Below are 22,399 nucleotides of genomic sequence, written 5' to 3' on the forward strand. Positions count from 1 at the left end.
CTCACCCCCAGTCAAGACACATATGAGAAAGCAATCAATGAACAAGCAATCAACGAACAACTAAGATGCTGCAACAAAGAACTGATGCTTCTCATCTCTCTCCCTTCCTGTCTGTCTGTCCCTATCTGTCCCTCTCTCTGGCTCTCTCTGTCTCTGTCATAAAAAAAAAAGAGCACCCGGCCCTGGCCGGTTGGCTCAGTGGTAGAGCGTCGGCCTGGCATGCAGGAGTCCCAGATTCAATTCCCGGCCAGGGCACACAGGAGAAGCGCCCATCTGCTTCCCCACCCCTCCCCCTCTCCTTCCTTTCTGTCTCTCTCTTCCCCTCCCTCAGCCAAGGCTCCATTGGAGCAAAGTTGGCCCGGGCGCTGAGGATGGCTCCATGGCCTCTGCCTCAGGCGCTAGAATGGCCCTGGTTGCAACAGAGCAATGCCCCAGATGGGCAGAGCATCGCCCCCTGGTGGGCATGCCGGGTGGATCCTGGTCGGGCGCATGCTGGAGTCTGTCTGACTGCCTCCCCGTTTCCAACTTCAGAAAAATACAAAAAAAAAAAAGAGCACCCCACTCTTTTTCCAATTATTGGAGGTTAAGTTCATCCAGGCTCTTAGACTTTAGACATGCCTGCAAAGTATATTAGGGAGAGCTTTCAGGGGCTGCTCCTGTGAGGGATAAAGGAAGCAGGATTGGGTAGAGGGAGAAGCTGAATTGTAGGGCAGGTGTAACAGGCCTCAGCTGACCCTACAGGGATCTCTGAAGCTGAGATGGACAATCAGATGTGTCCTGAATTGAAGATTGGGGCTGCACCAATGGGTTAGTCACCTGGGGACAGGGCATAATTTTGAGTAAGGCAGTTTCCTGAGTAGGGTCTCGACTGTGACGTGATGCTACCAGCATCTGGTGAAAATAGTGCCTTGGTCCTGTAGTGGGTCTGGGTGGCATACTGTGACATCTACTACAGATAGGATGACCAGGGTCAACCAGGAGTGAGGGTAGCCCAGGACATGAGGATATCAGTGCTAAAACTGGAACAGTCCCAAGCAAACCAGAAGATTTGGTTGCCCTAGCAGCTCTGACCTCAAAATGCTAAAAGGAGCTGCAAATTTGCCAACTATTATTTTCTCAATAACAGTGAATATGTATTAGTAGAAATTACATCAGTATTTAAGAGGCTGGGCCATTGGATGAATATTCAAAGAGTAGCTTAACTAGAATATTTGTGACAGTATTTGACTTGCAGTGTTTAGTGGGTGAGTCATGAAACAGGAATACTAATATCTCTTAAGGCAGGTCCCTGACATAAAAACAGAGTGGAAATTTCTTAAGTAAGGCCACTATAGGAAATAAAAGAGTACATCAGAAAAACTAGAACAGTATAGATATCAGGTCAGCTAGCAACAGTGGCAGAATTACCTCGGGATCTTATTGCTAATGCAGAGTCCCACCAGCAGAAATACTGATTGGGCACGTAGAGGGTGAGGGTACTAGACAGTAGGTAACTGCCTTTTTAATAGGCTTCGTAGAGGATTCTGATGGAAGTGACAGCAGATCACAATCTAAGAGACATTGTGTTATTTCTACCATCCATTTCTCTTAGCCAATCACGTGTTTAAGTTTCTAGCAAGTCAGATTGGCAAATAAAATACAGGACACTCAGTTAAATTTGCATTTCATATAAACAATGTTTTTTAGTATAAATATGTGCCATAGGAACATATAATAAAATTATATAAATATAGAACATCAATATAATGTTAAAATAGTATACCTGAATAATAATATTATAAATTATATTATTAAATTAAAGGGTATAAAATATATGTGATTTTAATAAAATATAAATTATAACAAAATATAAATTATTAATAGCTAGAACTTATTGTTTATCTAAAATTCAAATTTGAGCCTGACCAGGCGGTGGCACACTAGTAGTGCGTTGGACTGGGATGCCGAGGACCCAGGTTCGAGACCCCGAGGTTGTCAGATTGAGCGCAGGCTCATCTGACTTGAGCAAGATAAAAAATGCTCACCAGCTTAGACCCAAGGTCGCTGGCTCAAGCAAGGGGTTACTCGGTCTGCTGAAGGCCCGCAGTTAAGGCACATATGAGAGCAATCAATGAACTAAGGAGCCACAACAAAAAACTGATGATTGATGCTTCTCATCTCTCTCCGTTCCTGTCTGTCTGCCCCTATCTATCCCTCTCTCTGACTCTCTCTCTCTGTCCCTGTAAAGAAAAATAAAATAAAATAAAATAAACTTACTTAAAATTCAAATTAAAAAATAAATAAGTAAATAATCAAATTTAACTGGGCATCTTGCATTTTTATTTGCTAAATCTGCCAACCCTGCTTTCAAGGGAATTTTTCAACACAAATAGAAAGAATAGTAGAATAAGTCTATATGTAAGCATTCTTTTGCTTAGACAATTATCAACATTTTGCCTCAGTTATTATTTTTTTTATTTTTGTTCTTACCAGTATGTTCCATAATATGGGAAATACATAAATAATTATGTCCTTAAGTAACTTTTCATCGAGTTGAGGAAACATAATAAACATTCAAGAATTAAGTGCTAAAGTGTGTAATGCTGACTGTAAGTTCTACTGGCATTCAGAGAGGGAAACATAGGTATTCACTGGAGTAGATGAAGTGAGCTTGGAGTTGAGGTTGGATAAGGCCTATGAAATCTGTGTTAGTTGAGCAGGCTTTGCAAGTAGGGTAACCAGCATGACCAGGTTGAATTCACTGGGTCTATAAACATCTCTCTCCATTTAAAAGCACTCACCTCCCCCCACCATGCTTCCCACTTTAATCATCAGGGCCCATAGCAGCTGTCACCCATCCAGGTAATACACATCAAGCTCTACTGCAAATTACATCATTCTAGACCGATTCGCTCTTGAGCATGTCAGCACAGTGGCTATTCAATCTTCTCTGGGTGACTTGTTAATTAACCTCTGCAATGTGCTGTCTTTGACATCATTGAGGAGTTCAATTTTTCCTTGATTGAAAGTAGCCCTGGGAAGAATTATAAACTGATAAGAGAAAACAAAATTCCATTTCGCTGGCCAGCTTTATGCTAATGCTTATGAAATGCCATGGCTACTTGAGCCTATTGGGATACATCAAATCATTAAGAAAAATACAGGATGATGCTATACCTTATCTCTTAAACTGCATTAACATTTAAAGTGGCCTATTTTTCTATGCAAGTGACAATGACAGAAAATATAGGGCTTTATACATTTAATAAGTTTTAACTTTCTAATTTCTCTCAACTCTAAAAGCAACTAATTCAAATACTAAGGATAAAAACTTGGAAAGTTATTTTATTGAAATATACTGTAATACAGTTACAGATCAAGAAACACTAAGTGTCCTTAGAAGCCTCTTTCATGCTTCCTATTCTTGGTTAACACCCTCAACTAAAGGGTGTTAACTATCCTGACTTCTACCACCATAAGATAGTTTTGCCTAGTTTTGCATTTTATGTAAATAGACTCGTACAATATGTGCTCTCTTATATGCCTGGCTTCTTTCACTCAGCATTACATTTGTGAGATTAAGGGGGTGCTGATTTTAAAATGACTTTTTTTTTTGTATTTTTCTGAAGTTGGAAACGGGGAGGCAGTCAGACAGACTCCCGCATGCACCCGACCAGGATCCACCCAGCATGCCCACCAGAGGGCGATGTTCTGCCCATCTGGGGCGCTGCTCCGTTGCAACCAGAGCCATTCTAGCACCTGAGGCAAAGGCCATAGAGCCATCCTCAGCGCCCGGGCCAACTTTGCTCCAATGGAGCCTCTGCTGCGGGAGGGGAAGAGAGAGAGAGGAAGGAGAAGGGGAGGGGTGGAGAAGCAGATGGGCGCTTCTCCTGTGTGCCCTGGCTGGGAATCAAGCCCGGGACTCCTGCATGCCAGGCTGACGCTCTACCACTGAGCCAACCAGCCAGGGCCATAAAATGACTTTTGTTGTTTAATAAGTAATAGATATTCAACATTATTTTAAAATTAGAAAAAAATCACCTGACCTGTGGTGGTGCAGTGGATAAAACGTCGACCTGGAACACTGAGGTCACCAGTTTCAAAACCTGGGCTTGCCCGGTCAAGACACATATGGGTGTTGGTGCTTCCTGCTTTCTCCCCTTCTATCTCTCTCTCTCTCTCTCTCTCTCTCTCTCTAATGAATAAAGTCTTTTTTAAAATGTTTAAATAATGTAAAATAAAATTAGAAAAAAAATCATAATTTTCAATTAGTTTCAAAATTGTATATATGTATATATATATGTACACAATTTATTTGATCAAGATTATAAACTTTTATAAAGGTCCTGCATAAAAATTAAAAAGTTCTCATTTTTAAAAATTATTTTTATTTATTTATTCATTTTAGAGAAGAGAGAGAGAGAAGGGGGGAGGGGCAGGAAGCATCAACTCCTATATGTGCCTTGACTGGGCAAACCCAGGGTTTTGAACCGGCGACCTCAGCATTCCAGGTCGATCCTTTATCCACTGCGCCACCACAGGTCAGGCATGTTCTCATTTTTTTTTTTTTTTTTACATTTTTATTAATATTTTTATTCTGGCCTAGCTTTATGACTATTAATCCCATTTCTCCAAAATTTAATTCTTAGTTACCACCAACTGCCTTATAATCTTTTTTGGCATCTTTATAATAAAAATAGAAAAAAAAATAGAAAAATAAGAATAAGACACAGATGTTTATTTTCAAGCTGCTGTGCTCACTGGTAGCTGGTGGTCCCTAGAGAAGCAGTATCTTTCCAGCTCTGCCTCTGTAAAGACACTTATCATAACAATACTCTGGGATTTTTCTCAGAAAAGTGAATATGCAACCAAGACTTGAGGTGAAGAAGCAAGGTATGATTGTTTCCACTCAGCTCACTATGAGCATGAATCCAATTCAAAACAGCCCACCTACAGCCCTGGTCAGTTAGTTCAGTCAGAGAGTCATCTTTTTTTTTATTTTATTTTACTTATTTATTTATTTTTTTACAGAGACAGAGAGTGAGTCAGAGAGAGGGATAGATAGGGACAGACAGACAGGAATGGAGAGATGAGAAGCATCAATCATTAGTTTTTCATTGCGCGTTGCAACACCTTAGTTGTTCATTGATTGCTTTCTCATATGTGCCTTGACCTCGGGCCTTCAGTAGACTGAATAACCCCTTGCTGGAGCCAGCGACCTTGGGTTCAAGCTGGTGAGCTTTGCTCAAACCAGATGAGCCCACGTTCAAGCTGGTGACCTCGGGGTCTCAAACCTGGGTCCTCTGCATCCCAGTCCGACGCTCTATCCACTGTGCCACCGCCTGGTCAGGCGAGAGTCATCTTGTAGAGACCAGGCCGTGGGTTTGCTCCCCAGTCAGGGCACACACAGGAAGCAACCAATGGATGAACGACTGAGTGGAACAATAAATGAATGCTTCCTTTCCCTTTCTCCTCTCTCTCCCTTCTTTCAGTCTCTCTAAAAATCAATCAGTAAATAAAAAATAAAGCCCTGGCTGGATACCTTGATGATCCTGTCTCTGTCTCTCTCTCCCTGCCTTTCTCTCGGGAAAAAAAAAAAAAAGTTCACCTATCTCATAAACTACGCACAAAAACCTCCACCCTTGGCAAGATACCAAGTGGATTTGTGTCCTAAATGACCAGGTGATAATGTGGCGCACAGGTGACTGTCACATAAGTTTGCATAGTGCAAACCACAAGCCATGTTCAGCATTGCCCTGAGATACAACTTTTTTTCTTTATAAAATACACATAACATAAAATTTACCATCTTAATCATTTTATTTTTTTTATTTCTTTTAGAATTCACCATTCTTTGTTTTATTTTAAATTTTTATTTCTTTATTCATTTTAGAGAGGAGAGAGAGAGAGAAAAAAAGAGAGAGAGGGGAGAAGGGAGGAGCAAGAAGCATCAACTCCCATATGTACCTTGACCAGGCAAGCTCAGGGTTTCGAAATGGCGACCTCAGTGTTCCAAGTTGACACTTTATCCACTGCGCCACCACTGGTCAGGCAATCTTAAGCATTTTTAAATGTACAGTCCAGTGGTAGTAAGTACATTCACATTGTTGTACAATCATCATCACCATTCATCTCTATAACTCTTTTCATCTTGCAAAACTGAAATTCTGTACCCATTAAACAATGACTGCATTTTCTCTTCTTCCCAGTCCCTGGCAACCACCATTTTTTCTTCAGGATACAGACTTGTAAAATTCAAAATGCAAAATTCTCCTCCCTGACCAGGCGGTGGCACAGTGAATAGAGCATCGAACTGGGAAGCGGAGGACCCAGGTTCAAAACTCCTAGGTGTCTGGCTTGAGCACAGGCTCACCAGTTTGAGTGTGGGGTTGCTGGCTTGAACATGGGATCATAGACACGAGCCCCTGGTCGCTGGCTTGAGCCCAAAGGTGGCTGGCTTGAAGCCAAAGGTCGCTGGCTTGAGTAAGAGCTCACTCGCTCTGCTGTAGCCCCCCCCCCTCAAGGCATGTATGAGAGAGCTATCAATGAACAACTAAGATGCCGCAGTGAAGAATTGATGCTTCTCATCTCTCTCCCTTCCTCTCTACCTGTCCCTATCTGTCCCTCTCTCTGACTCCGTCTCTGTCAAAAAAAAAAAAAAAAAAAAAAAAGCAAAATTCTTTTTCATGCACTCAATCAAAGCTGTTGGAAGACAAGTGTTCCTAATGAGAAAGTCATTCTCTGCTCTCCAAGTTGAACCCCAGCCCATTACCTCCTGTTCTCTTCATCTTTGAAAAGGTCCTCACCCTCATCTCTGGATCCCCTTTGATTAAATCAGACCATTCGGGCAATATTTAATTGATTTAAATATAGGGACCTAGAAAGTATATCACCCTCAGCCATCTCTTGATGTCATTTCTGATTCTTGTCATTCCAAGAAGTGCTCCAGCAAATTATACCCTGGTTCACACCATGCATTCTGCTGACTAGAAATTGTCTTAAAACCCCATGAGGCCTGGCTAATTAGCTGAATTGGTTAGACTTAGAGCACTATACCGATACACCAAGGTTGTGGGTTAAATCTCCAGTCAGGGCACACACAAGAGTCAATGAATGACTGCATAAATAAGTGGAACAACAAACTGATCTCTCTCTCCCTCTCTCTCTTTCTCATCAATAATAAAAAAAAAAAAAAAATGATTCCATGAAGCAGGATGGGCTGTAAATAACTTCTTTCTTCAGCTGGGTAATTTCTGTCCTTGTTCAATAATTCAGTCGATCACCCCTTATTTGTTAAACTAGCACATTATGCCTAACCAAATTGACCTACTGTTGTTAACTATAAGCCCTTCCATTAGAGACTTTTAGCCATAGCTGATTGAGAAGACCAGTAAATAATCTCCCTAAAATACAACCACAAAACTAGACAATATTGACCAAAACAACCATTTTAGTACACTGAGACAAGATCAATAGTACATAACAATCTGAAAAGCTTCTATGCTTGAAAAATAGCTGCATCACTGTGGTGCAGTGGATAGAGCGAAAGACTGGGATGTGGAGGACCCAGGTTCGAAACCCCAAGGTCCCTGGCTTGAGCGTGGGCTCACTGGTTTAAACATGGGATCATAGGCCTGACCTGTGGTGGCGCAGTGGATAAAGCGTCGACCTGGAAATGCTGAGGTCGCCGGTTCGAAACCCTGGGCTTGCCTGGTCAAGGCACATATGGGAGTTGATGCTTCCTGCTCCTCCCCCCTACTCTCTCCTCTCTCTCTCTCTCTCTCTCTCTCTCTCTCTCTCTCTCTCTCCCTCCCTCTCTCTCCTTTCTAAAAAAATGAATAAATAAAATAAAAATTTAAACATGGGATCATAGACATGACCCTATGGTTGCTAGCTTGAGCCCAAAGGTCACTGACTTGAAGCCCAAGGTCGCTAGCTTGAGCCCAAGGTCACTGGCTTGAGCAAGGGGTCACTCTCTCTGCTCTAGCCCCACCCCCCAGTCAAGGCACATACGAGAAAGCAATCAATGCACAACTAAGATGCTGCAGCAAAGAATCGATGCTTCTCATCTCTCTCCCTTCCTGTCTGTCTGTTCCTATCTGTTCCTCTGTCTGACTTTCTGCCTGTCAAAAATAAAAATTAAATTAAAAAATAAACAATAATATCTAATTTCTTTTTAAAAAAAAAGAAAAATAGCTGTACTTCAGGTAAGAACAATGGGATTCTGTTCATTCTGGCCTGGGGCTGGTCTCATTCCCCAGAGCCACTCCCAATCCCAGCTTGCCACACACCCACCAGTCCCAGCTTGGTCAATATAGATGTTCTGTCAGGGCAGGGCAGGCCATGAGTACCAACAATACCTCTGCCACAGTCCAAGGGGCTCATTCAGTTTGGAGCATCTATACCCACAGGGAGAAATGAATGGCACCAGAAATGAAAATGATATGGGCTAATATAAAACGATGATTATCTTTTTCTCATTTCTTACTTTTTCTAAAAGATATATGACTATAAAAATAAATAATTATAACATTATCTTGTTAGGTTTATAGCACATAGAGATGTAATATATATTATGATAATAGCATAAAGAAGGAATGGAATAGAGGTATATTGAAGCAAAGTTTCTATAACTTTCTAGAGTTAAATTAGTATTAACTAGAAATAGATTTTGTGATAAATTAAGATGAATATTGTAATTCTTAGATGATAAGCCTGAGAAACAACCAATTTCCCCCCAAAAAATCTAACAGTAATTTAAACGTCATACTGAAAATATTTACCATAAGAGAAGGCAAGTTGTGAGTGGTGGCCAGGCCACAAAAATCCTGGTATTAAATATTAAAAAATTTGAACTTTATTTTGCACATTATGTAAAGTCATTGACAGGTTTTAGATAAGGGAGTAATATTGTCTAATTTGCATGGTATAAGGATCATCTTGGCAACAGCATTGAAGAGAGGTCAAGCTAGAGGCAGAAGGACTCTTTGGAAGGCGGTAAGAATAATCCAGGCAATTAATGATGAAAGACCATGGCAACAGGAAGAGGGACTAAATTAAGAAAACATATTTAGGCCCTGGCTGGGTAGCTCAGTCAATTGGAGCGTCATACTAATACACCAAAGTTGCGGGTTCAATCCCTGGTAAGGGCACATACAAGAATTACAAGAATCACTCTCGATTCCTGAGATTAGCATTAGAGGAGAGAGCAGAGAGGAGAGCAGAGAGAGGCCATGAAAAGGAGGCCAGGAGAAGCGGCCAAGATGGTGGAGTGCTAAAAGAGAAGTCAGTTAATGCAGAGTTTGTGCAGAGAGAAGGAAGGAGATGTGGAACAAAGGAGAATAAAGCTGGTGAGGTAGAAACCTTTGATTCTAGGAAACTCGGATGAGTCAGTAGCTTTGTGAGCGCTGAATGAGTGGGTTTTGGAGCCCAGTGTGCGTTTTTACTTGCCCGCCGGGTGCAAGCTAGGATTAAAGATGATGGCCCACCAGTTTTTGGTTCCGTTGTTTCTTTACTGACTGTCCAAATCCAATGAGTGTAACAGCCACCGGGTACAAGAACAAACGTCGGAGACTTTCAGGAGTATAGATGTAACTTTATTGGCCAGTTTTACCTGCGCAGGGGCAAATTCCCGAGGTGTCTGGAGACACTGTACTCACAAGGAGCTGCAGATGGGAATCACACCTAGCGCTTACAGCTAAATCTTTTTATAAGCTAAGCAAGCAAGTCTAATACAGAAGCAGATGTGGCAGTAACCTATTTGCTAAGGGGCTGCACATAGCATAGCAACAGGGGCTGGGATCTAGCTCATTGGCGAATTCTAAACATAAACTTCTGATAAAGGTCTTTTAACCAATAGAATGCAAACGTTTGTCTTCTTTTTTTTTTTTTTTTTCTTCTCAGCCTCACAGGGTCCCTATCTGTCTCTGCTTCTTGAACGACCTTGGGCATGTTATTCCTAACAGAACAGGAGCAGGACCTGCCTGTAACCCTTAAGTTCCCTGTTCCATTAGTGCCTTGCCTATTTTCTGATCTTCTCTTGGTCCTTACAATGAGAACCTGCATGGATCAGGAGGCTGTGATGGTGACTGTGCCTACTGACTTTACATTTGGCGTAGTCTGTGGCAGAATTCAATATAGATCGGCAAGGAGCTACCACCGCCTTTGCGTGGTGGGGTAGAGGACTGGCTGCTGTTATGGTTCCCCATGGCTGTCCTTTTAGGGGCTGTAGGCTGGCTGACTTTTACAGCCATGCGTGAGGAAACCGAGAGCTCTGTGGAAGAGGCTGCCTGAGACCTGCAAACCGAGCAGTAGAAGGAGCTGGAGCAAACGTGAGAGAAAGAGATGCTGACCCTGGCGCTGGAGGAAGCGCTGGAGGAGGAGGCCAACCAGGTTTGTGAGATTCGCCTGGAAATGGAGCAGCTGCTGGAGAAGGATTCACAGGTTCATGAGTTGCAGATTGCCCTGAATGTTGTGGAGAGCCAGCAGCAGCGGGAGTCTGGGGCTGAGGCCGGAGCTGGGGCTGCAAGGCCTGCTGAGCTGAGCACAAGGTGGCAGTGGCCCGGGGCTCGAGCCCAGCAGTGGGAGCTGGTATTTGCAGTTCCTCTTTGGAGGATGAGGAGAATCAGACTGGAGTTGCAATCAGCAGTCTCCAGATGATGAGAGTCCAGCTGGATGGAACACCTACTACAGCCCTGGTAGGTCTGCGATTTTGGGACATAGGGGTAGATGCTTTCATGCTCTCCGGAGCAGAGATGGAAATGCTGACTGCCATTGCCACGTACTCCTCTTTGGGACAGTGTAAGACCTGCCAGGATGGCAGGAATGAGGGGGGTGGCTGACGTCCCATGTGCTTGGACTGATTCCTGTACTACAACCAGAGTGGGTACTGGCTCCTGTGTTGGATGGACTTACGGATTTTGGACAATGTGAAATACCCTGATTGGGGTGGGGGCAGCTTTGCTGGAAGCACTCCTCTGCCACAGGAAGCTTTTCCCGTGGCTAGAAAGAAGGCCGAGGACATTTTGTACTTTTGGCAAAGTGCTCAGAGACTGGTGAAATGTACCTTTGTAACTGTTGAAACTGTATGATTTGTGCTGTTGTAATTTGTGTAATGTGCTAATTTCCTTGCACAGGGATGCCGGTATTGTAGATTGTGGGTAGTAAAGTGAACATAGGGGAAGATAAAATATATTATCCTCACTTTGTTAAAGATGGCGCCGCCCACATGGAAGCCTGTCTCCCAGGTGATTGTTTGGGATGGGAGTGATTGTATTAATGTGTGTTGGGGGCGGGCTGTGGGCAGGCAGGATCCTTGTAGCCTGGGGCTTGGTTTTAGGATTAAGCCTTTCCCACCCTTTTTGATGTAGGGTGGTGCACTCATGAGGAATCCCGTCATGCTTCAGATAAGTGACTTTGTATCAGAGACTTCCTTATTTGTATATTAGATTAAAGGTTTTGATTTCTACACTATAAAATGGGGGCAGACCAGGAGCATTAGAGGAGAGAGCAGAGAGAGGCCATGTGGAGGAGACCAGGAGAAGCAGCCAAGATGGTGGAGTGCTGAAGAAGTCAGTTAATGCAGAGTTTGTGCAGAGAGAAGGAAGGAGATGTGGAACAAAGGAGAATAAAGCTGGTGAGGTTAGAAACCTTTGATTCTAGGACACTCGGATGAGTCAGTAGCGTTGTGAGCGCTGAATGAGTGGGTTTTGGAGCCCAGTGTGTGTTTTTACTTGCCTGCCAGGTGCAAGCTAGGATTAGAGATAATGGCCCACCAGTTTTTGGCTCCATTGTTTCTTTACCGGCTGTCCGAATCTAATGCGAACCTGCATAGGCTAGTCGGCTGTGATGGTGGCTGTGTATACTGGCTTTACAGGGATATTTTTGAATTGTGCTAAAATTGCTAGATGTTGCCTAGCTAAAGGGAGATCATAAATTTGCAACTTTCTTTTTGTCATTACTCCATTTCCCCAAACTTAAGAATTTTCCGAATAGCTTACTCTTTGCTTTATTAAAGTTTAATGAATTCTGTAAAAAAAAAAAAAAAAAAAGAATTACAAGAATCAACCAATGAATGCATAAATAAGTGAAACAACAAATTGATCCTCTCTCTCTCACTATCCCTTTCTCTCTAAAATCAATAAATATATTTTTAAAAGGAAGAAGAAAACATACTTAGGAAGCAGAATTGACAGGTCTTTGTGAGTAATTGCATCCAAGGATGAAAAAAGGGAGTGATCCATGAAACCTTCCAGTTTTCTGACTTAGACAACTGGTGGGTGGTGAGGACACTCATCTGACAGGAAAGAGAGAGACAGAATTGTGAGGGAAGACATTTAGCTTGAGGTATTCAGGAGGATCCAGTTCCAAATTCAGATGTGGAGCTCAGGGGAGACTTTCAGGTTAAACATGAACAGGTGAGGCCCTGGCCGGTTGGCTCAGTGGTAGAGCATCGGCCTGGCATGCAGGAGTCCCAGGTTTGATTCCCGGCCAGGGCACACAGGAGAAGCACCCATCTGCTTCTCCACCCTTACCCCTCTCCTTCCTCTCTGTCTCTCTCTTCCCCTCCTGCAGCCAAGGCTCCACTGGAGCAAAGTTGGCCCGGGCGCTGAGGATGGCTCCATGGCTTCTGCCTCAGGAGCTAGAGTGGCTCTGGTTGTGGCAGAGCGACGCCCCAGACGGGCAGAGCATCGCCCCCTGGTGGGCGTGCCTGGTGGATCCCGGTCGGGCGTATGCTGGAGTCTGTCTGACTGTCTCTCCCCGTTTCCAGCTTCAGAAAAATACAAAAAAAAAAAAAAGACCTTTTTTTTTATAAATAAATTTTTATTTTAATGGAGTGACATCAATAAATCAGGGTACATATATTCAAAGAAAACATGTCCAGGTTATCCTGACATTCAGTTCTGTTGCATACCCATCACCCAAAGAGAGATTGTCCTCCGTCACCTATCTAGTTTTCTTCGTACCCCTCCCCCTCCCCCTCCCCCTCCCCTTCCCCCTCTCCCTCTTTCCCTCCCCCCCGTAACCACCACACTCTTGTCCATGTCTCTTAGTCTCGTTTTTATGTCCCACCAATGTATGGAATCCTGCAGTTCTTGTTTTTTTCTGATTTACTTATTTCACTCTGTATAACGTTATCAAGATCCCACCATTTTGTTGTAAGTGATCCGATGTCATCATTTCTTTTTTTCTTTCTTTCTTTTCTTTTTTTTTTTTTTTACAGAGACACAGAGTCAGAGAGAGGGATACATAGATACAGACAGACAGGAATGGAGAGAGATGAGAAGCCGTCAATCATCAGTTTTTTGTTGTGACACCTTAGTTGTTCATTGATTGCTTTCTCATATGCGCTTTGACCGTGGGCCTTCAGCAGACCGAATAAACCCTTGCTTGAACCAGTGAACTTGGGTCCAAGCTGGTGAGCTTTGCTCAAACCAAATGAGCCCGTGCTCATGCTGGCGACCTCAAGGTCTTGAACCTGGGTCCTCCGCATCCCAGTCCAACGCTCTATCCACTGCGTCACCGCCTAGTCAGGCCGATGTCATCATTTCTTTTTTTTTTTTTTTTTTTTTTTTTTTTTTTGTATTTTTCGGTAGCTGGAAACGGGGAGAGACAGTCAGACAGACTCCCGCATGCACCCGACCGGGATCTACCCGGCACGCCCACCAGGGGCAATGCTCTGCCCACCAGGGGGCGATGCTCTGCCCCTCCAGGGCATCGCTCTACCTCGACCAGAGCCACTCTAGTGCCTGGGGCAGAGGCCAAGGAGCCATCCCCAGCCCGGGCCATCCCCGCTCCAATGGAGCCCTGGCTGCGGGAGGGGAAGAGAGAGACAGAGAGGAAGGAGGGGGTGGGGGTGGAGAAGCAAATGGGCGCTTCTCCTATGTGCCCTGGCCGGGAATCGAACCCGAGTCCCTCGCACGCCAGGCCGACGCTCTACCGCTGAGCCAACTGGCCAGGGCTTCATCATTTCTTAAAGACCTTTTGAATGTAGCTGAAATCCTAGTCTCTGGCTGTTTCCACTACAGCTGCCCTCTCAGGTCAACTGCTAAACATTGGCTTGCTCACCTGTCTTGTCTTCTTCTTACCCCCAGTGTCAGACAATGCTTGACAAATATATGGTATGAATGAATGAATGAACAACTCCTTCATAGTCTCAAACTTCAGTTTAAATTCCAGCTCCATAATTAATAATAATAATAGCTTTTATGTATTGAGAGCTTCCTTGCTCCAGTGGCTACATGTGTTATCTTATTGAATGATCCCCTGCCCCTGACTTTATCTCCTGTGACCCATATAGTAATTATTATCAAGGCCACACATTATGTATTTAATCACAATTTAGGCTCTAGCTTTGTTATTTATTATATTACATGTGTTACTCTTTTTGCTCCAGTGAAATAAAAATGCTCAGTGCTCCTCCACAGCACACGGAGAGTGCTCAAGGTACACCAAGTGACTAAAGATTGGTCCCCAGGGTTATAACTTTAACATCATAAGAATGTTGATAAGTTGTCTTTCTTACAAAGGTTGAAGACAAAATCTAATCTAACTTGCAAATGGGCAAACACTATTCTATCTGTAAAATGTCAGAAATGGTTCAGATGAGCTAGTTTAAGGTGCGAGATAGTTCAATCTCCTCATTTTCCAGATAAATTTGCAACTTTCTAGAAAGAATTGCCCAGGCTTGCAAAACAAAATTATTTCACATTGAGAAGCCATAAGAAAGGTTTCTAGCATTAAGTGTTGACTATTAGGTATCAGCTTTGCAGGGTTTTGAAAGCCCAAGCTGAAGAGCCCTCCAGCATTCATGGTTTTGGGAGTTCCTTTGCCCACCTCTAGGCAGTAGTTTGGAGAATTCTTCTAGATGCTTCTGCAGTCTGGAAATTCTGTTTCACATCTCACCTTAGGTTTCAGCTGCAAATGACTTCTTCATGTTTTGAGCTCAAATCAAAAGAAGCATTTCTAGACTCTAAGGAGCCTGGCCTTCCTGGTCAAAGATGATTTCAGGGTAGTCTGCTCTTCTCACCACCACCACTTCCTCCCACCCAGAGGTATGGCCCTCCCCAAGACTGGCAGTAAGCATAGAGCCCTCAAGGGCCCTTGTTTCTAGTACTCTGCCCCTGAGAGCCTTGAGTCATTCCAGATCTCCTCGGGCTCTGAGTGTACCCAACAGTGATTTTCTTCTTGGGTTCCACCCAGAGCAGATGTGTGTAGTCAGGAAAATATTACCCAAATGATCTCTCCCTATCTGACAGGTCAGCTGGAGGCACTGTCCTATGGGGCAGCCTCCTGTGTGTTGTTGCTGCAAGAGAGACTTCCCTACTACAAAAGGTGTCTTCTCTTCATTAAATCTTCAGTTCCACGGACCCATCTGTTCATTGCAGTAGAATCTAGGCAATATTGTACTTCACCAAGGATTCTGTTTTGTAGCTTCTTCAGTGGCCAGGGGTGTAATTAAATGCCATTGTTGTAATGACACACATTTTCCCGCCAGAGTGACCTGTACTTCTGCCATTTTAGTCCCTGTGTTGTAAAGTACCTCACTTCTCCAGGTTTACTTAGAGACACCAAGTCCAGTTGAGTTTTGAAGGGTTTTATTAAAAGGAGGAGATTTCTTAAACACGCTGGCTGCAAATGACTAACATGGGGCATTACAGACCCAAATCATGTGCATCAAATACATCTCAGAAGCTGGTTATATACCCTTTGACCACATACAGGTTGGGGAGAGCATGACATAATTATTAACAAGCTTATAACATTTGTAGAGGATCCATAAAAACATTAAAACTTTTAAGGTAATACAATCAAAGACATTTACAAATCTTTTAGTGTCTATCTTCCCTCCTTTGCCTAGAGGTACGTTACTTTCAGGATCCAGGAAGGGAGGAAGAGCCAAAATCAATGTAAGATGGTATATAAATTCTGTCTCCCACTGAAAGAGGAAAGAAGTTCCTCAGACAACCTATTATATAGTTAAAACTAAATGACCCTTTGTCCTTGTAAATCAGGAAGCTTCTACATTCTTCTCCCTCCCCTCCCCAAGGAAAGGATGGTACAGAAAGCCTGATCTTTCTTCCTAAAATATCAATATTAATTTTGCAACTTTTTGGTACCTTACCACACCTGTAAACTAGGAAGAACTCTTAACATCTCAAGTAATGTCATGATGTAACTTATTTATGAGAGTGGAATGTGGCTGTCTTTTCTCATTTTATTTACTTTTTATTTTTATTTTTTGTATTTTTCTGAAGTTGGAATCGGGGAGGCAGACAGACTCCCGCATGTGCCCGACCAGGATCCACCCGGCATGCCCACCAGGGGGCGATGCTCTGCCCATCTGGGGCGTTGCTCTGTTGCAACCAGAATCATTCTAGCTCCTGAGGCAGAGGCCATGGAGCCATCCTCAGCGCCTGGGCCAACTTTTGCTCCAATGGAGTCTTGGCTGCGGGAGGGGAAGAGAGAGACAGAGAGGAAGGAGAGGGGGAGGGGTGGAGAAGCAGATAGGCGCTTCTCCTGTGTGCCCTGGCCGGGAATCAAACCCAGGACTCCTGCATGCCAGGCTGATGCTCTACCACTGAGCCAACCGGCCAGGGCCTTGTCTTTTCTCATTTTAAATTAGGACTACTGGGCTTGACCAGGTAGTGGCATAGTAGATAGAGCATTGGCCTGGGACACTGAGGATGCAGGTTCAGAACCCAGAGGTCACCAGCCTGCGTACGTGTGGGATCGCCAGCTTGAATGTAGGATCATAGACATGACTCAAGTCACTGGCTTGAGCCCAAAGGTCCACTGGCTTGAAGCCCAAGGTCGCTGGCTTGAGCCCAAGGCTTCTGGCTTGAACAAGGGCTCACTGGCTCCACTGGAGCCTCCTAGTCAAGGCACGTATGATAAAGCAATCAATAAATAACTAAGGTGCTGCAACTATGAGTTGATGCTTCTCATCCCTCTCCCTTCCCATCTCTTTCTCTCTTAAAAAAAAGAAAAATAGGACTACTGGGAACAAGCACCATCAAGGTGGCCATAACTTAGCAAAATGCAGTTTTTCAGATATTCTTAAATGTATAACATCCCAGAATGCACAAAGTAAAAGGAGAACCTCACATTTACACAAGGGCTCAAATTTAGATACTGACAACTCCAAGAGACTAGAGTCCCAACTGATGTTAGATAATTTATCAAATGTAAATAAACATTTAAAATACGTCACAATATAATCCTGCTTTTGGTATTGCTTTATTTACTTCTTTTTTTTTTTTTTTTTTCAGAGACAGAGTGAGTCAGAGAGAGGGATAGACAGGGACAGACAGACAGGAACGGAGAGAGACGAGAAGCATCAATCATCAGTTTTTCATTGCATGTTGCAACACCTTAGTTGTTCATTGATTGCCCCCTCATATGTGCCTTGACCGCGGGCCTTCAGCAGACCGAGTGACCCCTTGCTGGAGCCAGCGACCTTGGGTTCAAGCTGGTGGGCATTTTTGCTCAAACCAGATGAGCCTGCGCTCAAGCTGGCGACCTCGGGGTCTCGAACCTTGGTCCTCTGCATCCCAGTCCGACGCTCTATCCACTGCGCCACCGCCTGGTCAGGCTTTATTTACTTCTTAATTTAATATATCAGGAATTCCTCTCCCCCTCCCCCCCCAAATTAATATGATAAATTAAAAAGTTGTCTGAATCAGTTCCAGCCTCTTGGAGGTCCTGGCTCAGGATCTCACCGCTAGAGGTATAGCGGGGAGTTAAGAAAGAGTGACGTGGCCTGGCCGGTTGGCTCAGCAGTAGAGCGTTGGCCTGGCGTGCGGGGGACCCGGGTTCGATTCCCGGCCAGGGCACATAGGAGAAGCGCCCATTTGCTTCTCCACCCCTCCCCCTCCTTCCTCTCTGTCTCTCTCTTCCCCTCCCGCAGCCGCAGCCGAGGCTCCATTGGAGCAGGGATGGCCGGGGCGCTGGGGATGGCTCCTTGGCCTCTGCCCCAGGCGCTAGAGTGGCTCTGGTCGCGGCAGAGCATCGCCCCTGGTGGGCGTGCCGCGTGGATCCCGGTCGGGCGCATGCGGGAGTCTGTCTGTCTCTCCCTGTTTCCAGCTTCAGAAAAATACAAAAAAAAAAAAAAGAAAGAAAGAGTGACGTGGAGCGTCGGGCTTATGTAGCAGAAATCAAGACCAGATCTCAAGGTCTCGGTGATTTGGACACTGCGTTCCCAGGAAGGCCCGCGGCATCTGGGCTGGTGCTGGGAACTGAACGCTGCCAGGGTCACACTAGAACCGCACAATCATCTGGACCCGCAGGGCACAGAATGGGCGTGGCCATCGGCAGGGCGGGGCATTATTTGGATGAGGCGGAGCCGCGGTGAAAAGAGGTGTGGCCACGGGCGGGTGGGGCGGAGCCGCGGGAGCGTGGAAGAAAGGCCTTCGCGCTGGGAGGAGTCGTTTTCCGCCGGAACTTCAGAGGGGAAGTTCCAATCCCGGAAGGGTCGGGTTTGCAGGCTCTGGGGACTTGAGGGCCAGCAATGCGGGTGCGGCGGGAGGGGCTACGAGCAAGACAGCTTTTCGGTCTTGCTTTTCGTTTCCGTTTTCCTCCTTTTCTCAGTCTCCTCCGGAAAACCGGAGTGTGCAGGAGCCCACCGGCCGACAGCCCCACCCACTGTGCCCCACCCGTGTATGGTCACGAGGGCGCCAGTTCCTCTCAGGGCTCCGCCCATTTAAAGCGGTTTCAGGGTACGCCTGTCTGGACCAATCTCCCAAAAGTGAAAATAAGGTGTTTAACTTTTGGGGAAGGAGACGCACCCCCGGGGGTCAGAGGAGAGGCCAGGGAGAGAGCCATAAGGAACTCACGTGTCCTCAGACGGAAACGCCTCTTAACTCAAGCCCGTGGCGTGCACTTTGACAGACCCTGGGCCCCTGGATTTACCCCTCGCAGAGTTCTGGATGCCCGTCCGGGAACAGCTGTGGGGCTATGCCAGTTTCACTCACTGTAACCGCCTTGCATCCTGGTTTTGTCTCCTTTTTAGATTCTCGACTCGGTGATGTGGATGTGAGACTTTGAGGGCTGGCTGAAGCCCCAACCCAGCCTCCTGATGCAGTCTGAATCCAGCCGGTGTGAAGAGGAGACCCCTTCCCTCTTGTGGGGTTTGAATCCTGTGTTTCTAGCCTTTGCAAAACTCTATATCAGGGATATCCTGGACTTGAAGGAGTCCCGCCAGGTGCCAGGTATGTGGCTGGTCGTCTGGTGGATGCCCTGTCCTGCACCTGCACCCCACTCTCTCCCAAAGCTGCAGAAATCTGGGGCTTCGGGGCTTTCAGGAAAGCCTTCCTTCTTGCACGCTTTTAAAATGACCTAGACTGGACCCTTTAATAAGTTCATTTCTATGCAAGTTAAAAACAGTCTAAATCTTTTTTTTAAGTGGATGTTTAGAGGAGTAACCTCTGTACTGATGAATTTTTTTATCAGGCTTTGAAGTCTTTCATATTGAAAAAGGCTCAGTTGTTTGTCCTGGGCCTGCTCTTGGTGGAAAGCTCACTGAATCCGGCACCTCTGGGCCTTGCTTCCTTTCCTAACTGTGCCGTTTTCCTGGCCTAAATGCGACTTAACTGTAAAGCTTCTCTCTAAACATGGGGATTAACCTGATTTTCATGTGGCATTTCATTTTGTTTTGAATTTATATCAAAATAATATAAACTCCCTGAGCAGAAGTGTATCATCTGCCTTGTTCACATGTGCCTGGCATGGGCCCCCAAGAATTAGTAACTGGGGCAACAAAACATTATAAGTGTAAAGTTAAATAAGTCACTTTTTTTTATTAGCTTGGTGGTCACTAAAGATAGGTTCTTCGTACCTAAAAATATAACAAATACAATGTAGGGTAGATTTAAATAATTCACATAGCTGTGGATGGATCTTCACATGTTTACTATGCTACAAGTTTGGTTAAACTCTCTTTGCCATTTTGAATGAATAACAAACTGAGTCAGAAGTAGTAAAGAATCTCTCAAGATTGTGGGTTCAATCCCAGGCACATACAATAAGCAACCAATGAATATGTAAATAAGTGGGACAACAAATTGATGTTTCTCTCTCTCTCTCTCCCTCGCCCTTCCTCTCTGTCTGAAAATTAATTAGAAGAAGAATCTTAAGCATGCACAGTTTTTTTTTTTTATTAGCATGCACAGTTTTAATGAGATGATGTGCGTGTTTCCAGTTCTGTGTACAAATATAATGTTTGGATGACCTTATTCTAAAGCCATTTGTACAGATTTTTCACCATACCTTTATTTCCTAATTGTTGGAAATGTTGTTGTTTTTTACCTTGGAAGGCAGCCATGCTCCCCATTTGTCCATTTTCCAGAACAGTCTGGTATTCTAAATAGTTCATCTCCTCAGGAAGAAATTAATTCACACCAAATGCCAGCCTTGCTTGAAGGTCTTGTGTAGATGCTCAAGGATCGATTGTCACTGGAAAGGGACCAGTCCCAGAGTGGGTCTGCCTCTGGCCAGCCTGTGATGTGTGCATTCTTGACTTGGTGCAGGGCTGTTTTGGCTCTCTAGAGATGTTACAGGAAAGAAGTGAGCCGGGGTGGGGCAGCTGTTAGCTCACTGAGGAGTAAAAGTCACAGTGACAGAAAGGAGCCAGGGCATGGCTGCTTTGGTTCACTGAAAAGTCAGAGAAAAGCGGGCCTTGGAGATAGGTTGCGGGGTACGGCCAGGATGAGCTGCTGCCGCTGCCATTGCTCCCCTACTTGCAAGTCTCCTGGGGATCTGTAGAGTTTAGAAGGAAGTTTACTGCAGAAGAAAGAAAAGACCTGGGTGGTCTTGATCTCTTTTTTTCCAGTGGGAATCTTAGGGGAGATCTCAGGTAAGGGTTTCAGAAGAATATTCCTTAACTTTTTGGATACAGTTGATGTACCAAAATGAGTGCATAGAGGGACTAGGGACATTTTCTGGTCAGCTTTGCCTCTCTCTTGTTTTTTTGTTATTTATTCCCCTGCCTTCATTTGTTCTTTGGTTTGGCTGGTATTAATGACACTAACTGGGTCTCTTATCTATCTCCCTGACCAGGGTGAGTTAAGCTCCATATTTACTCTTTGGTTAGGGAGGAGAGCTGTGAACCATTTGCTCTCAAGTGTCCTTGGTTAGGGAAGATAAGATTTTAGGATTTACTTGCTAGCTGTAAATTGCTTGACTTGTTTGGCCCTATTTGTCCTATGCTTCTTTTCATTTAGTTAGTCCTGGTTTGTATATTTTATTATAAAATCTGTGTCAGTTTCCCTTTTCCCACTTGTCAAAAAATTCTAACATCAAACTACCCTGCCTCAGTATCAGGGGCCTTAGGGGCCTCACTCTTCCTATGGGTGAAGGACTTTATGATGGATTAACAACAAACCAAATGTAAAGCCAGTAGCCAGGTCTACCATCACAGCCGCCTGGCCCATGTAGGTTCGCATTGGATTCGGACAGTCGGTAAAGAAACAACGGAGCCAAGAACTGATGGGCTGTCATCTTTAATCCTAGCTTGCACCTGGCGGGCAAGTAAAAACACACACTGAGCTCCAAAACCCACTCACATTCAGTGCTCACAAAGCTACTGACTTATCCGAGTTTCCTAGAATCAAAGGTTTCTACCTCACGAGACTTTATTCACCTCTGTACCCCATCTCCTTCCTTCTCCCTGCACAAATTGGCTTCTCACTCAGCACTCCGCCATCTTGGCTGCTTCTCCTGGCCTCCTCCACATGGCCTTTCTCTGCTCTTCTCCTGTCTAATGCTAATCTCAGGAACTAAGGGAGCAAGCTCCCGTTCTGCCCCCATTTTATAGTGTAGAGATCACAACCCTTAATCCAATATACAAAATAGGGAAGTGTCTAATACAAAATCACTTATCTGGGGCATGATGAGATTGCACCACCCCATAGCAAAAAGGGTGGGAAAGGCTTAGTCTAAAACCAAGCCCCAGGCTACAAGGATCCTGCCTGCCCACAGAGACACACATTATTACCTGGGCAACAGCCTCCACGTGGGCAGTGCCATCTTTTTTTTTTTTAATTTTTTTTATTTTTTCGAAGCTGGAAACGGGATGCAGTCAGACAGACTCCCACATGCGCCCAACTGGGATACACCCAGCATGCCCACCAGGGGGTGATGCTCTGCCCATCTTGGGGCGTTGCTCTGCCGCAATCAGAGCCATTCTAGCGCCTGAGGCAGAGGCCACAGAGCCATCCTCAGCGCCCCGGCAAACTTTGCTCCAGTGGATCCTTGGCTGTGGGAGGGGAAGAGAGAGACAGAGAGGAAGGAGAGGGGGAGGGGTGGAGAAGCAAATGGACGCTTCTCCTGTGTACCCTGGCCGGGAATTGAACCTGGGACTCCTGCACACCAGGCCGACGCTCTACCACTGAGCCAACCGGCCAGGGCCAGCAGCGCCATCTTT

At 44.9% G+C, this 22,399-nt stretch overlaps 1 protein-coding gene across 3 annotated transcripts in view; it reads left to right on the forward strand.

Annotated features, from left to right (window-relative positions):
• STN1 (STN1 subunit of CST complex) overlaps window positions 1-22,399 on the forward strand; it is a 105,419-nt gene that overhangs the window by 32,023 nt on the left and 50,997 nt on the right. Inside the window, exons 1-2 of one of the 3 annotated variants that reach the window (XM_066354528.1) lie at window positions 18,380-18,735; window positions 18,989-19,187. In XM_066354528.1, coding sequence (XP_066210625.1) covers window positions 19,055-19,187 — 133 coding nt within the window. In that variant the 5' untranslated portion in view covers window positions 18,380-18,735; window positions 18,989-19,054. Of the gene's footprint in view, window positions 1-18,379; window positions 18,736-18,988; window positions 19,188-22,399 lie in introns of those variants that run through there. The other 2 variants (XM_066354526.1, XM_066354529.1) reach the window with 2 other exon arrangements.

Source organism: Saccopteryx leptura, chromosome 13 (assembly GCF_036850995.1).
Source record: "Saccopteryx leptura isolate mSacLep1 chromosome 13, mSacLep1_pri_phased_curated, whole genome shotgun sequence".
Lineage (NCBI taxonomy): Eukaryota > Metazoa > Chordata > Mammalia > Chiroptera > Emballonuridae > Saccopteryx > Saccopteryx leptura.